Here is a 15,252-nt window from a genome sequence, read left to right as displayed (position 1 = left end):
GATGCGCTGCACCTTCTAGTTTAGGTTGCTATTATTTAAAGTAGTGTACTATAGCAAGTAATTTCTTATTATAGATTTTATAATTGCCTTCTGCAGGACTTATTCTTTTTAAGAAGTATGCAATAGGCCTAATAGTCCTGTCTAGCTTAGTCTAGAAGAGAACTTCTGCTACTATGTAGTCTAAGGCATTAGCTTTTATAAGTATTAGTAGTTTAAAGTTAAAGTAGTAGAGTATTAGAGCTTTAGTAAAGGCTTTCTTTAGCTAGTTAAAAAACTATTAGTAATTTAAGTTAAAGTTAAATTAAACTTTTTTTTTAGTAAGTGTAATTATAAAGCTTACTAGCTGCAAGAAGTTATTAATAAATTATTAGTAAAAGTTAGTAAATTTTATAAAAGCTTAAACATTTTTTATGTCTTTTAGGTATTACTAATCTAGCACAGTCTAAACCTTAATAGAGTCTATTTAAATGCTATCTATAAAGATTACATATCCTAAATACATAACCTTTAATTAGTAAAACTTGCATTTGTCTACATTAAGTTGCAAACCTGCTTCTTCTATAGCCTTTAGCACTAAGCGTACATGCTGTTTGTACTCTAAAAGGCTGTTGCTGTAGATTAGAATATTATTAATATACGCAGTGCAGAACACGTCTAGGTAGGGTTAGAGCAAGTTGTTTATAAAATATTAAAAAGTACTAGGCGCGTTAGCTAAGCTAAAGGGCATTACTAGGTACTTAAATAGTCTATATTAAGTCTAAAACACTGTTAGCTACTTATTGCCCTTTACTATTCTTAGCTTATTAAAGGCAGTAATAATATCTAACTTTATAAAATACTTTACTTTACTTAGTTAGCTTAGAGTTTCCTATAAAAAAAAAATTAAGTATTAGTTTTTAATAGTAACAGCATTTAGTCTTTAGTAGTTAACACAGAATTAAAGCCTACTTTTAGGTTTCTTTATAAATAGTATAAGTAACACTACTAGTAAAAAGCTAGCTTAAATAAACTCTTTTTTTAGGTTCTTATTAAAGTATTTTTAAAGCACTTTTAATTTATTTAGTAACATCTTATATAGTGGCCTATAACTAGGTTGTTTACTAGGCTTAAGAGTTATCTAGTAATTATATAGATGTTGTATTAAAAGCTTATTAAACTTGTTTTAAAAAAAACATGTAATAAGTTATAGTAGTCTTAAGAGACTATTATTTTTAAGTTAGTGTGTTTTTAGAGAGCTAAAGCTTAGTCTATATTAGAAATTATAACTATGTAGATTTTATAATCTAGTTATTAAGCTAGGGTTATAAATAGGGCAGGTTCTATGTAGCAGATGTCTATCTGCTATTTAAGTCCTAGTTTATGTCTAAATTAGGTAGGTAAAAGTTTCTTAAAGGCTTCTTCTTTTTTAAGTTTAAGTAGTTATTAAATTATTTTACATAGCTTATTTTAGTAAAAGGCCTAGCTTATTAGCCTTACTTAGGTAGTTTTTTTCTAGGTTATTAAGAAGTAAGTTTAAAAACCTTCTATATTAAGTGCTATTTAGGTGTTATTTAGGTGTAAGTGTAAGCATACATCTTAGCATTAAGAAGAGTTAAAGTTTAGAACTTACTCTTAGTAATTAAAAGCAACCTTATGCTAATACAGCTATAGTTGTCCTAGGATTAGGTTATAATGTCCTATGTTTATTACATAGAGCTTAATCTGCTCTTTATAGTGTTAGTAGGTAATTATAATAGTTGTAGTATAAAAGATAGAACTTTCTTTAAGTTATTTTTTATTAAATCTAGTTAAGTAAATTATTTAGGTAAGCAGTGTTAATTAAAGATTTAGTTTACGCGCTAGTTTTCTGTTAATATAACCTATGCTATTTACTTCTAAGTTAATAAGAGCCTGTATTAAAGCTAATACAGTTTCTTATTATAAATATATAAGAATATTAACTTAGTACTTTTAGTTATTAGTAGGGGACTTAGCCTATAGGTTAGCAGAGATCTAGTGTTAAATTAGTCCTAGGGGGCAACTTAGCTCTAGAACAAGCCTTTTTGCAGGCTTCTACTACTATAGCTGCGGCTATGTTAAGAGTAGTAAGGGGGATTAAGGCTTAAATACAAGTTAAAGCCCTTATAAAAATAAAATTAAAATAGTAAAAATTTTTAATAAGTGCTAGCAGCGCTACTTACATAGACTTAAGAAAGGGGAATAAAGCAGTTTTAAAAAATATAACTATGCTTACTACACTTAAAGCATTAACCTTTCTTTTTATAATTTTTACACTCTCTAAAACTAACTAGAGCATAATTTAAATTAATTTTTATTACATTAAGGTCCTTATTTGCAACTGCGCTAGTTTAGAGGCGTATTAGGGCTTGTACAGAGAGGAACCTTATGTTATTATTATAGGTAGTAATTAGGTTTACATATGTGTTAAGGTTGTTTAGAAGAGGTTCTCCTACTATAGCGCGTTACAGTTTAGTTAAGAGGGAGTTATATAAGGCTGTAATTAGACTTATCTTATTTAGGCCTATATTAAATGTAAGTTAGCAAAACTTAGTAAAGTGTAAAGTAAAGCTTTTTTTTCTTTATTATAAGGTGTTTAAGTAACTTAGGGCTGTTAACTTTTTATTTAGGTCTTTATAAGTTACTTATAGAAACACTATAAATTAATCTAAGTTAATAATATTTTTATTTATTAGTAAGTTAATTAAGGCTGTTATGTTATAGTTAAGTTAAAAGTAGGCATATAGTAACTAGAAGTGTTTAGAGGGGAATTAGTCTACATTTTTTTTAAGTTTATATTAAAGCTTACATAAAAAGGAAGGTAGGTCTTTCTGTTTTCTATTAAACAGTAGGGGATTAGAGAGTTAGTTAGATTTTATTACTAAGTTAGAAAGGTTATAGGTTATAGGCAGTGTTAGGTAGAAAAGAGTTAAGCTATCTCTAGACTTCTAGGTAAGCTTTAAGGCTAGTAAGTTCTTAGTTCTTACTACTATAATAAAAGTTAAGGCAGAAATAAACTACTTAATAACATAAAGCTGTTCTTTAAAGTCCTTTTAAAAAGCTTTAAAGCTTACAACATAGTAGCTTTTTTATAAAGTAAGCGCTTCTTAGAAGGCTTCTTAGCTTACTTTAATAGCTTAGAGTTGTGCAAGTACTAAGCTTATTAGATTAGATTTAGAGGCTATTTTTAGCTAGAGTTTTAATATAATGTAATGTTATAATTATGCACAAGTAAGGTTATAGAGCTTTATAGAGGTCTAGTTTAATTACTATGTAAGGTATTATAGTAGGTACAAGACGTTGTGTAAGGAACAGAAAGGTTTAGAAGGAAATTAGTAATTAAATACTTAGCTTAGAAGTCTAAGCACTTTAGGTATAAATTAAGCCTGTTCTAGGTTTAGTTAGTGTTAAGGCAGTTTGTGCTTAAGTTTATGTCTATGTTGTGTTGTGTTTGTGTCAGACGTGCACTAATAATACTCTAGTACGCGTCTAATATGGTTATGTCTGGGATCTGGGGAGGATACCGTGACACTAACATATTATAGTTAGTTAATTAAAACTGCTGCTAAAGCTGCTACTATTAAAAAGCTTGCTTTCTTATCTTCTAAGCCTTTTACTGTTTATTAGCTGCTTTCTTTATAGCCTATAGTCTCTCTTAAATTTTACATTTTTTAGCTGCTTTTATTATCTTCTTAAGCTTATCTTTATTACTTAAGGATAATAAGAAGCTATAACGCTTTTTTTTTTACCTATTATGTAGGTTTACTTTTAGCTAGTTCCCTATTAAAGTTTGCTAGTATTATATAAGCTTTATTAGTAGCTAATTTATATATACTTAGCTTTTAAAGATTACCTAAGCTTATAACTCTAAATTAGTGTCTTTTATAGTAAAGTGCTTATAGGTAGCCTAGTAAACGTAGTAAAAGTGCTTAAAGTTATTATAAGTTAATACTTAGCACTTTTATATATAAGAGATTTAACTCTAGCTATTAATACTAGTAGTAAGATCTTAGATCTTTTAATAAGTACAATTCTTGTTTAATAGCTACTATATGTGCTAAGGCAACTTTTCTCTGTAGCCTAGAGTAATAGAAGAATTAGATAAAGGCTTATTTACTAACTAGTTACATAGAAAGGCCTTTATTATTACTTTACATATAAGCTTTACTTTTACCTTAATATCTACTCTATTTATGCTTTTAAGGCGCCTTATATAGTGTTTAACGCTAGAGAACAGCCTCTGTTCTTTACTAAGCCTAAAGTCCTCTATTATTTAGAGCTGCTAGCTAGCCCCCTGCTTGTTAGCCCTATATTAAATAGTGTGTAAGGTAATACAGAAATTTTAAGCCTTTACATGCTTTTATATAAAAGGGCTTTTAATTATAGCATTAACTTAATTCTTTACCTGTAAGAGTAAGAAAAATGCTTAAAAAACAACCTTATCTACTAGCTTACTATTAGCCTTATTACTGTTTACACGCACTAAATATTATACAGCAATGTTAAACTCTACTATTTAATTAGAGGGGGAAGACTCCCTAGCAGCTGCAGGAGCAGGAGTAGGCTAAGATAAGATAAAAGTTAGAGGGGAGCTTTTTAGCAGCAAAGAGAGGTTATCCTTAAGTATATTAGATAAGGTATTAGGCTTAGGGTAACAGGTAGGAACTATAAGAACAGCTTCTTGCTAAGCTAGAGTAGAAGAAGCAGATTGTTTAGTTGCTTTTACTGCTTTCTAGGGTGCAGGCTTGCTTTTAGTAGGCGCTAGGATATAGTAAGCTTTTTTTACTTTACCTTTACTATTAAGTTAACTTATAATGTGTTAACTTTAGTTTAGTACTACTAGCAGTCTCCTTACGCTTGCTTAACAGGCCCTGTGCCCTTACACGTGTAGAATAGGCTAGTGGGTTGCTACTAAGGTTAATTTAACGCGTCTAGGTAGCTAGGGCTGCTCTAGCCTTCTGTTTTAGGCCTATTGTTGTCCTGTTACTCTAAAAATTAAGCTAAGAGCAGTATCTCTATATAAACTTAAGGCTTTAACTTACTAATAATATTTAAGAAGGATTTATTAATGTATTAGAAATTCTATTAAGATTGTGATCTCCTATGCAATTTTAGTAAGGAAAAAAAAGATCTAAGGAACGCCAAGAAATTTCCTGATTTTTGCACACAATAGATGTGTCGCCAAGGAAATCTACCGATTTTTGCACACGATAGATCTTGTTTGCCAACGTAGAAATGATAGCGACAGTTCGCGGAGGTTTATATGCATTTGAAGTTGGTCTCAGCTCTAGCAAGAAGCTTGACTGGTAAGCTCGCCCTAGTTATGTTCCATGTTGGGTGAGAAGGCGTAGCAGGATTAATAACTGAATTGCCTTCCAAAACCACCCAGCATGATTGAATACCCTTCACTTCAGCCGGATGGGACGGAAGCTCTTGTACACGCAGCATGGCAAATTTTACGACTCCTGTCAAGCTTGTCGCCCCGGACATTAACCTTTCTCGAACGATCGTTTTACAGTGCGCTCAACGTTAGAGAGTTTGTGAAGCATCGCGTCACTACACGTCTCTCCTCGCTCGTATTGCTAGAGGAATTCTATAGCTAGTATATACCGGTGTAGGTGGTGAGCCGTGCTAGGCATGGAGAGGTACAGCGATGTGACGAGTGAGAACGAGGACTGAACGGGTGAGAATATAGAGGATGTTAACAAGTGAGAGCATGATGCCTAGGAGTGAGAATTGTTAAGAATGAAGAGTGCACATGTGTGAGTGTACAAGACGTAGTCTGGCCATAGAACTAGAGTTCCCCTTGTAGGAGAGACCATGTCTGTGTGCTACCTGTGCATTGATAGACATCTTTTAGGAAAGTGCACTGCACTGGCCCCCACCTTAATGACTGAAAGTGGGCTCGAGGGTTCAGCCGCACCATACGCTCTTTCTTCTTGACAATCTTTGCTTTGGGTAGCCGTTCATTGCTCGTTAGTTAGGCGTTAGCTAGTCAATTGCTAAGCATCTGTTTCCACTCATTTTTAAACCTGGACGAAGTGCCTGCCAAAAAATACCCACAATGTGTGAAATTTGGGAAGATGAGTCTATGGTTGGAGAATCACATATGAGTGGGGCAGAGTGGGGCAGAGTGGGGCCAGTTTTCGACCCGGATGCACTGGGGGTGTTGGTACTGCCTACAACACGTTCCGCTTCAAGGAGGTGTTGAAGGATAGGGGTTCGTCCACACATTTTCAGTGCAAACAGTGACCACATGTACGCACAGATAAGAGCCTAAACGACGATTTCTCAGACCCTCAGCTAATTAGTTGTCAATGCCCGCCCATGTGCTGTTTTTAGGCTAGACTCTCCAGCCGAGACGTGGGATCACCAATCGTCGAGGCTGTGTGGAAATGGCGTGATATTGATCAAGAAATGACGCAGAGAACGATACTGAGATGGATTTTGGCGTCAATAAAGTTGTACTTGAAGATGGGAGGTCAGGAGAACGTCATCGCTGTTTGATATGAGATGGTTGATTAAGTCCGGTCCAGAGTTTCCGTCTAGCTGTGGCGAAATCCATATAATCAATCCCATATGCTGCACTCTTTTCACTCATTGTCAGAATCATCATTAAGAAAATATATCAAGACTCAAGGCAGCGTTACGTTATGAATCGATGACGAATCAAGTTCCATGGGCAGTGGTTGCATCTTAGTGACCGAATCCGCGATTCTTCTTGCGTTTTCCTCTGGATTTGGAAATTGGCAGGTGTTTTTGAATGTGCACCCAATGGTGTACGTCGGGTTGAAGCGGTTTTTGTGGAAAATAATGCCAGGATTGTTTAGGCCATCGTTACTAGTTTTACTACCGACCAAAGCCACCTATGGGCGCGATTGAGTCCACGCAACTCGGGGAACATGCGATCTTCCATCTCAATAATTCCTGGAATTCCTACGTTTTGAAACCTCTATGGAGAGCGACAAACAACAATTCAGAACCGACTTCTGGGAAATTTTGCTTGAAGAACTCAGTGCGTGCAATGACCAGTCGAAGGCTGAGTGTGGTGGGGCTCTTGTCTAAGTGCTCTTGCAAACATGGGAAGCATCTTGGGATTATATATCAATGACCTCAATCAACCCTTTGCTCCCCCTCGATACAAGGCTCAATTTCACTTGCATATGAGGTTCTCGGCGGAAAATGATGCTAAAGGTATGCAAGTCACGACTGTGGTCAGGTGTATGCGCAAGGTAGGTGTTCGCGATGATGACGTCAGCGTGATCCACCCAGCACTCATGCGGCAACTCGGGCCGATAGATATACAGTGAAGACGAATGCCCAAGAACAGATTGATGGATGTGAGTCAAGCATTACTAGATGAAGAACAACCTCTCTAGTGGCGTAAGGTGACTTCGGGTTAGGTTGATGTGAAGCTTCTTGGTGAGGGTTACGATATGGCCTTGGGATTGTTGATGTTGGGTGATCCAATTCTGATATCATAGGTTGAGATATTACTTACCTTCCGCCTCTATCGCTTCGATGACTAGGCATGGTAGTTGGGACGGGCAATTGCTTCCCGATGTACTTCATCCCATCATCTACAAAGGTACCAGTAAAACGTGGGTAAGTTAATTCGGAAAGTAGTTGACATATTTTTGACCTTCTATCTCGTTCCATCAAGGAGGTCAATAAGTGAACTCTTTCCTGGGTATGTTGTCCCACGTTTGTCAGTAAAGTGCTGTGTGAGATGGTCAATTCGTATGGGCTGAGTGAAAACTAGATTGACTGAAAGAGGAGATGATGATGTGCAGCGCAGTATGGAATGATGTAAGAAGAGGCGAAAGTAGGGAATACAAACTGGTTTCGCCGTTGCTTCTTCCTTCCTACAGCAACCTTTAGTAGACGCCAGCCTCCACAAACAAACCGCAACCGGGGAGCGATGCGGGGATGAGACCGGAGGGAAGGAACCTCTCACTCACTCTCTGGCTTTCGGACATATTCTGGTTCTCAGCTTGACCACAAGCCGGGCCTCTTCCCGCCCACCGAGTTTGGAGCGCAGCGGTTCTCATCAAACCCTCGCCCTTTCCTGTCCTACCTCAGCTATAAATAAAAGCATCTTCTCCTAAACATGGCTTCCAAAATATGCTCCTCCGGCTTCGACGCGGGTATGACCTTCGCCAATCGCACCCTACGATCACTCTCTCAACTCTCCCAACCCAGTTCACCGATCGAAAGCCCGGGCTCCCCCTCAACACCGCTTATTCCTGCCACACCGACTAATACGCCCTCCACAAATTTAAATTCTCCCACAGCTGGCGCTGTCTCGCCCGTTTGTCTCGCATCGGCCAACTCCCCTGCAAGCCCTTCAACCAGTGTTGGTAGCCCCCTCACCCTCACCGTCCCCACAAACACCCCCGCTAGCAACCTAGACAGCGGGCTGGTGAGCCCAGAAGGTGGCGTAGGTCTTGGAGCGCACCCACCGGTATTTCTTGAAGCACATCACTTCGAGTCTCCCTTGCTTTCGCCAAGCGTTCCACCGAACTCGCCGGAATCTTGGCCGTTCCAAGAAAGCATCAAGGGCAACATGGCGACCGAACTCCACGAGGAGATTCATGCGAGCCTTAGCGATAGGCTGGCAGGGCTTACACTGGCCTCTCATAAACCGGATGGGTTTACCAAGGATGACGTAGAGAAGCTCGGGAGTGCCATACCGAAATCGCCAGGTGCGTTGTACAATGCCGAAGACTAGAAAGAGAATGCGTCACCTTAGAGAAGTGACTGACAATTGAATAAATAGACAATGGTTTCTATGAGATCCGTGTAGTTCCAGAAAAGGGCTTCGGCTGCTTCGCGATCAATCCGATCAAGCGCGGGACCCGTATCCTCGCTGATTCACCTCTTCTCATCGTCCCGATCGCAGAGTACTTCCAAACAGACATCCAGGCTGCGTTTGATAAGCTGACCCATGCCGAACAAGCCTTCTACTTCACCTTACACTCCGCCCACGGTCAGGATCCCGCTAACTGGCCGCGTCGAATCCATGATTCAGTCGTTGGTCGCGAACGCCAGAGGATTGAAGAGCAGCACAAGGCGCGCGTGGGTAAAGAGCCAAGCCTGATTAGCATATTCCAGACCAACTGCATGGAAAAAGATGGTGGTGCGGCAGTTTTCCCCAATGCCGCCCGGTTCAATCATTCGTGCAATCCCAACGCGTGCTTCACGTGGAATCCCGCCATCCAAAAGGAGACGGTTCATGCGATAAAGGACATCCCGGCCGGAGATCAAATTACCTTGGCATACTGCGATACCACGCACGACAAGGCTACTCGTCAATGGGAGCTCAAGCACTACGGATTCCTTTGCGACTGTCATGCATGTTCAGGCGACGAGAGTGATTCGAGCTCGTGGGCGGCCAAGAGCGCGGCAAGGAGGTACCGGATGATGGAACTGCAGCAAGAGACAAGGTACAAGCGTGGTAAATTCCTAGAATTTGGTGTGAAGACGGAAGCGTTTGTAGGGAAGCTACTGGAGTTTGCCAAGCTGATGAACGAGGAGGGAGACTACACGGCTAGAGCAGCGGACATGTAAGAACAAGTTGAGCTTGGAAAACGAGCGCAGACTGACGACGACGTAGCTATCTCGACATTGCTCTTGTGTGCGAACAACATGGCGACCTGAACTTCGCGCGACTTGCAGCACAGAAGGCTCTTCAGATCATCATGGACTGCGCAGGTCCCGATTTCCCGGATGCTAAGAAGTACGCCGGTGTGGTCAAGCGCATCAAGGGCAAGATTGAGATGAAGAGCCAGGCAGACAGAGAGGTCGAGAAGAGGTGATGGTTGGGGATGACTTGGAGGTAGCACAGGACGTGATGAAGTGTAATGACTTCTGGGGGGTTGTTCTGTGTGGATACCGAGCGTGGTGTTCATGGGTTAGACAAAAGGCGTGGTGCTGGGGGCCAGCGGCGGCGATAATGGTTCATGGACTTGTTCAGGACCGGCACTTCGGCATATGGCCCAACAGCATGGCCCTGCAACATGGGGTCTCCGACATGGGTCTCCGACATGGCCCTCTGAGATGGCCCTCCGGAATAGCCCTCGGTGTATTTCTCTATCTCGCCAGCGGTAGTAGACGTAGATGGAAGCACGATAATATGAATGATGGCGTTCAACAGCGGAACAGCCACAGCATCACAGGTGGAGCGAACAATGCGCTAGTCCTATAATAGCAAGCTCACCATTTAGCGCCGCACGCAGGTGAAACAGAGCTGAGGCACGACGACACCAACACAGGCGCAGCCTCAAAGAAGCTACGGGACACATCAAGACAGCGCAAGAAAGTTTGGTTGGCCGCCAACGCCGCTCTCGTCGGCGGCTCGCCATTCCTGTAGACCAGTAGCCCAAAAGCCACCTGTCCCCTACTGGGGCTAATGCACAGCAAGCAGCGAAAAGAAAATTCCTGGCCGAACCACTGACGTCGTGAGCAGTCCCTGTATTGATCTTCCTTTGAAACTTGTCTTAGGTCGCGCGTCCTGAAGTGTCTTTATTACTCACCGCTCTGCCCTAGCTCACTATTCTGCTCTTACAACAGCGTTAGTATTGCAGGGTCCGCTTCACCAGGACACATTTTCGGATTTTAGGTCGACCCGCATTGCATTGACGAGGGCAGTCCTGGATCCTTCACCGCGCCACTGCGACTCACCTACAGCAAGCTACACGTCGACCAGAGCTTCACTCTACACTGCGCGACGGTGCAATTGCGACAATATCGCCAGCCATGGAGGCCGCACCACCAAAAGCCGCAGAACTGACCCCGCCGGCCTCGGCTTCATCTGCAACTGACGCGCCCGCAATCGCATCCCCGCCGCCCACAACCACAGCACCTGCCTCCACAGCACCTGTCTCCACCGTCGCTGCCCCTCCGACGCCTGCTCTCTCTGTGCCAAAGGTCTCCACCTCTGCGGATACGTCAAATACGGTGTCGCCGCCATTTTCGCCCAGCAGCACCACGCCGGTCCTGGAGAAGGAGGAGCTCGACTTCACAGGCAATGTCGAGGTGAACGATGACATACCGACAGAGACGGACCTAAGGAGGGTGGCAGACCTGTTGGTGCTGGATGCCCAGGGCGAGTCCAGGCCGTTCAAGACGCTATATGAGGGTCAAGGTGTTGCGCCGCGACAACTGATAATCTTCGTCAGGCATTTCTTCTGCGGGGTGAGTTGAAAATATACTGGCAAGCCAAACGTTGGATGGGTACTGACTGTTTGCAGAACTGCCAGGAATATCTCCGCACACTCTCATCGTCCATAAGCCCGGAAGCCCTCCTCTCCCTCCCTGACCCCACCTTCATCACCGTCATCGGCTGCGGCCGCCCTGAGCTCATTGACATGTACATTGAAGCGACCTCGTGCCCCTTCCCTGTCTATGCAGACCCCACCCGGAAATTGTACGATCTGCTCGGCATGACGCGCACGCTGGATCTGGGTAAGAGGAAGCCCAACTATATCCAGTCCAACATCTTCTTCACCTCGGTACAGTCCATCATGCAGGGCTTGAAGACAGGCGGCAAGGCACTGAAGGGAGGAGACATCAAGCAAGTCGGCGGCGAGTTCTTGTTCGAGCACGGCAAGTGCGTCTGGGCGCATAGGATGCGGAATACTAGGGATCATGCCGAGATCCCCGACCTGCGACGCGTGTTAGGGCTCGATGACACGAAAATCCCCATTCGCAAGCGCTGGAGCCACGGCATCAAGGAGCTTAGGTCGGGGAAGCAGCGGAGTTCGAGCTGGGGACGGGCGCGGAGCAAGAGCAAGGGTGCGAAGGAGGAGAAGGAGGAGAAGGGGGAGAAGGAGGAGGAGGAGAAAGAGGAGAAAGGGACTGCGGAGAAGGCTGGCGAGGAGAGGGTGGGACTTAGTAGTCGACCGACCGTGTGAACTGGGCTGATTGTGTCGTGAAATGACATCGGACCGATTGAAGCGTGGGATTGGGGGAGGGGGTAAAGCATGGTGGACGTTTCACATTGAGAAGCTTCGACGGGTCGTGTGCACTGGCGAGTACCATTCATGAAGGGCAAGCATGGCGTAGATGTGCAACGGATGGTGCATTTTTGGCGTTAATGAGTTCAATATCATGGCCTACAATTTTTGTTTGATTGTTAATTGATTGTTATAACTGAGAGGTCTCAGACGGTTGAATGGATCGTGTATGTCATCCAAAAGAGGGAATGTCTTCCGCATCCCGCCAAGGCAAACTCCAAGCGCTCATGTCCTCCGTTCGATTCAGACATAGAACCCCGACATGCAGACGAATGTCAGCATGCGACTCTGGAAGCTTTTCAACAATGCCATGCGCGAAATGGCAAGTGGAGCGGGCGCCCCGACTTTATTGCGAGTTTGCACAGAGGAAAACTAGTTGGGATAGCTAACGCCGATTTAAGGCCGGGAGGAGGGGGGGTTCGATAAGGAGGGGCAACAGCGTGCGACATCGTCATCTGAGTTTGAGGAGCTAACCCCACATTGCTGGTTTAAGAGGTAACAAGTGCCGCATGCTGCAGATACCGCCGGCCTTTTTTCTTCTCTGCCTTTCTTCCTGCCTTTCCTCCTGCCGTTCCTGACCTGTAGCTCACTGACGAATTGCTTTACATTCACCCATTTCACCCATTTCACCCATTGAGCTCCATATTTCGTCGTCGCAATGTCCGCGGATACCGTAGGAAAGGTGCGTAATTCCCTCTCCAGTCTCGCGCTTAGGAGAGTAGAAGTATATAGTAGACTGCTGACTTTGATAGACAATTACCTGCAAGGTGTGTAACTTCACCCATCCTCATCAACCTCCTCCATTTCATCCCTCCCTTCCTCGACACCTCCCCCATGCCCTCCGAGCATCCGTCTTTCGCCGCGCATATCCTCTCCGCGAAGCTTGGCGTGCGGATCCGCAGCAAAAGCGGATCCATCATACGCACGCAGCAACTGTGATGACGATATCCATTGCACGGAGAGGATCCGGCCGTGGTTGAGCCCCGATCGGGAATTTTTCTGGCGGATCTGATGCTGACTTGGCGTGTGATTAATATAGGCAGCCGTGGCTTGGGAGGCTGGCAAGGATCTCGTGGTCGAGGATATCGAGGTTGCGCCGCCAAAGGCCCACGAAGTGCGGATTCAGATTTACTACACCGGGGTTTGTCATACCGGTGAGTGGTCTCTTTGCTGCCCGGGAATAGGGGTGCTGGAGCATAGTGGAGTAGTACGGCTGGGGGTTTACTGACTTGATTGTAGATGCATACACACTGTCTGGTAAAGACCCCGAAGGCGCCTTCCCTATCGTTCTCGGGCATGAGGGTGCTGGCATCGTAGAGTCTGTGGGCGAGGGCGTGACGTCAGTGAAACCAGGAGATAATGTTGTTGCACTATAGTACGTCTTCTCCTCCTTCTCTCCTTTCCTTTCCTCTTTTCTCCTCCTCCTTCCCCGTCCCCTAGCCCCATTCTTCTGACGCGCAGACCATCGAGGATATAATCTAACAAAGACCCCACAGCACTCCCGAATGCCGCGAATGTAAATTCTGCCTCTCTGGAAAGACCAATCTCTGCGGCAAGATCCGAGCGACCCAAGGCCGCGGCGTCATGCCCGATGGCACATCACGTTTCAAATGCAAAGGCAAAGACCTCCTCCACTTCATGGGCACATCCACCTTCTCGCAATACACCGTAGTAGCCGACATCTCCGTAGTCGCTATCACCGATAAAGCGCCCATGGACCGAACCTGCCTTCTCGGCTGCGGCATTACAACCGGGTACGGCGCCGCCGTCATCACGGCTGGAAAAGGTGGAATTGAAAAGGGCTCTAATGTTGCTGTCTTTGGCGCTGGCTGCGTCGGTCTCTCGGTCATCCAGGGCGCCGTAAAGAATGAGGCATCTAAGATAATTGTCGTCGATGTCAATGATTCTAAAGAGACGTGGGCAAAGAAGTTTGGGGGTACAGATTTCGTGAACCCGACAAAGTTAGGGAACCAGTCTATTCAGGAGAAGCTGATCGAGATGACGGATGGTGGTTGTGATTATACGTTTGATTGTACCGGGAATGTCCATGTTATGAGGAGTGCTCTGGAGGCGTGTCATAAAGGGTGGGGAGAGTCTATTATTATCGGTGTTGCGGCTGCGGGTCAGGAGATTTCGACGAGACGTGAGTTCTCATATCCCGTTCCATGCTTCCATATATCCATTCTTTCCCCTTCGATTTGTATGGTATTCTCCATCTTGACCGTAGACTGACTTCCTCCCAGCATTCCAACTCGTCACCGGTCGCGTCTGGAAGGGCTGCGCATTCGGCGGTGTTAAAGGCCGAACCCAGCTCCCGGGTCTTGTCGCCGACTACATGGACGGCAAACTCAAGGTCGATGAGTTCATTACGCATCGCCAGCCGCTAGAGAAGATTAACCAGGCCTTTGCCGATATGAAGGCTGGAGATTGCATTCGGTGTGTGGTCAATATGAGGGAGTAGAAGTTGTTGGCCGGGGAATCGGAAAAGAGTTGAAAACTGAGGTGTGAAGGAGTAGGTTGTGAGAGAAGGAAAGCAATGGGAGACGGAAAAGAGATGGCCGTGATTGTGGTGGCGGGTGTGGGAAATATGCGAGCGAGAGGAGTTGAGGGAAATTGTGGATGAGTGGGCGTTGAAGAGAGGTGATGATTATGCAGAACAATCTAATTTAGCAACAAGAAGACTACTCTTCATCTATGTAGGTATCTGTTGGTAATTCAAAAAGTGCAGGATTTATACGGCCCTCGCTCCTCTCATCGCCTCTTCTGGTTGGATCATAACTCTTTTGGTTCGCCGGCTTTTTAACCTACCTAGAGAGTCTCTGTTATCACATCAGCTTTGCCTCTGCGCTCCGTTCCTAGGTAGGGCCAAACGCTCGAGGTATTTAAACCATCCTCCTCCCATACTCCCTCCCAATCTCACTTAAAACATTACAAACTACTCGTCCACTGAAAATATTGGAGAAAGCATTCATGTACCCCGTTCGGCGGGCGCGGCTGCTGATGCGACGAACTGCAGAGCCTGTGCGCGCATCCCCCGCAAAAAGGAAAATCAAAATCAACTGCGCGAGTTAATAGGTGAAAGCATTTTTATGCGCTAAGCACAGCTAGAAAATAGACACTAACCTGCTGTGTTAACAATTGTGGTGGTCGCAGGTGTTGCAGGCTGCGCGAGCTCGCACTGTGCGTGTTCCTCTCGCCGCCCCCGCCCCCCGCGCCCGCGATCGCTCAGTCGCAAAAC

The 15,252-nt window shown here is 44.3% G+C and overlaps 7 protein-coding genes across 7 annotated transcripts; 5 read left to right on the top strand and 2 right to left on the bottom strand.

Annotated features, from left to right (window-relative positions):
- Positions 1–5,098: 5,098 nt before the first annotated feature.
- Positions 5,099–6,255, bottom strand: BDR25DRAFT_355671 (uncharacterized protein; the record flags this gene model as incomplete). Its single annotated transcript, XM_033695496.1, has 9 exons — positions 5,099–5,128; positions 5,166–5,314; positions 5,362–5,405; positions 5,439–5,462; positions 5,503–5,553; positions 5,608–5,720; positions 5,775–5,828; positions 5,873–5,949; positions 6,036–6,255. 9 exons carry the CDS (start codon positions 6,253–6,255, stop codon positions 5,099–5,101), a joined length of 762 nt encoding a protein of 253 aa, XP_033546787.1.
- Positions 6,256–6,314: 59 nt separating this feature from the next.
- BDR25DRAFT_355670 (uncharacterized protein) lies at positions 6,315–7,389 on the top strand (the record flags this gene model as incomplete). Its single annotated transcript, XM_033695495.1, has 9 exons — positions 6,315–6,326; positions 6,382–6,498; positions 6,547–6,599; positions 6,672–6,800; positions 6,860–6,937; positions 6,978–7,040; positions 7,085–7,211; positions 7,256–7,341; positions 7,377–7,389. 9 exons carry the CDS (start codon positions 6,315–6,317, stop codon positions 7,387–7,389), a joined length of 678 nt encoding a protein of 225 aa, XP_033546786.1.
- A 37-nt stretch (positions 7,390–7,426) lies between these two features.
- Positions 7,427–8,048, bottom strand: BDR25DRAFT_355669 (uncharacterized protein; the record flags this gene model as incomplete). The annotated part of the gene is made up of 4 exons (XM_033695494.1): positions 7,427–7,469; positions 7,499–7,646; positions 7,678–7,862; positions 7,900–8,048. The coding sequence occupies 4 exons, from the start codon at positions 8,046–8,048 to the stop codon at positions 7,427–7,429; spliced, it is 525 nt and encodes a 174-aa protein (XP_033546785.1).
- Positions 7,994–8,924, top strand: BDR25DRAFT_35752 (uncharacterized protein). The gene has a single exon (XM_033695812.1). It carries the CDS (start codon positions 8,108–8,110, stop codon positions 8,726–8,728), a length of 621 nt encoding a protein of 206 aa, XP_033546784.1. The 5' UTR covers positions 7,994–8,107; the 3' UTR covers positions 8,729–8,924.
- Positions 8,779–9,815, top strand: BDR25DRAFT_226444 (SET domain-containing protein; the record flags this gene model as incomplete). Its single annotated transcript, XM_033685207.1, has 2 exons — positions 8,779–9,563; positions 9,614–9,815. Coding segments are annotated over 2 exons (987 nt in total), but the record flags the coding sequence as incomplete, so codon positions are not given.
- A 448-nt stretch (positions 9,816–10,263) lies between these two features.
- On the top strand, positions 10,264–12,108 carry BDR25DRAFT_262503 (uncharacterized protein). Its single transcript, XM_033686767.1, has 2 exons — positions 10,264–11,193; positions 11,250–12,108. Exons 1-2 carry the CDS (start codon positions 10,756–10,758, stop codon positions 11,910–11,912), a joined length of 1,101 nt encoding a protein of 366 aa, XP_033546782.1. The 5' UTR covers positions 10,264–10,755; the 3' UTR covers positions 11,913–12,108.
- Positions 12,109–12,434: 326 nt separating this feature from the next.
- On the top strand, positions 12,435–14,742 carry BDR25DRAFT_303989 (alcohol dehydrogenase). Its single transcript, XM_033690116.1, has 6 exons — positions 12,435–12,696; positions 12,767–12,781; positions 13,054–13,168; positions 13,254–13,389; positions 13,511–14,157; positions 14,258–14,742. Exons 1-6 carry the CDS (start codon positions 12,673–12,675, stop codon positions 14,473–14,475), a joined length of 1,155 nt encoding a protein of 384 aa, XP_033546781.1. The 5' UTR covers positions 12,435–12,672; the 3' UTR covers positions 14,476–14,742.
- Positions 14,743–15,252: the final 510 nt, after the last annotated feature.

This window comes from Lindgomyces ingoldianus (assembly GCF_010093535.1).
Source record: "Lindgomyces ingoldianus strain ATCC 200398 unplaced genomic scaffold BDR25scaffold_18, whole genome shotgun sequence".
In the NCBI taxonomy this organism is placed as follows: Eukaryota; Fungi; Ascomycota; class Dothideomycetes; order Pleosporales; family Lindgomycetaceae; genus Lindgomyces; species Lindgomyces ingoldianus.
The sequence above is the reverse complement of the archived record's forward strand: the minus strand, read 5'-3'. Positions and strand labels throughout refer to the sequence as shown.

What these genes read in the sequence shown, in the direction of transcription:
- BDR25DRAFT_35752 (XM_033695812.1), top strand. Translation starts at nt 8,108, where the DNA reads ATGGCTTCCAAAATATGCTCCTCCGGCTTCGACGCGGGTATGACCTTC.
- BDR25DRAFT_262503 (XM_033686767.1), top strand. Translation starts at nt 10,756, where the DNA reads ATGGAGGCCGCACCACCAAAAGCCGCAGAACTGACCCCGCCGGCCTCG. An exon ending in TCAGGCATTTCTTCTGCGGG is followed by an intron (nt 11,194 to 11,249) that starts GTGAGTTGAAAA and finishes GACTGTTTGCAG; the next exon opens with AACTGCCAGGAATATCTCCG.
- BDR25DRAFT_303989 (XM_033690116.1), top strand. Translation starts at nt 12,673, where the DNA reads ATGTCCGCGGATACCGTAGGAAAG. An exon ending in GATAATGTTGTTGCACTATA is followed by an intron (nt 13,390 to 13,510) that starts GTACGTCTTCTC and finishes AAGACCCCACAG; the next exon opens with CACTCCCGAATGCCGCGAAT. An exon ending in TCAGGAGATTTCGACGAGAC is followed by an intron (nt 14,158 to 14,257) that starts GTGAGTTCTCAT and finishes ACTTCCTCCCAG; the next exon opens with CATTCCAACTCGTCACCGGT.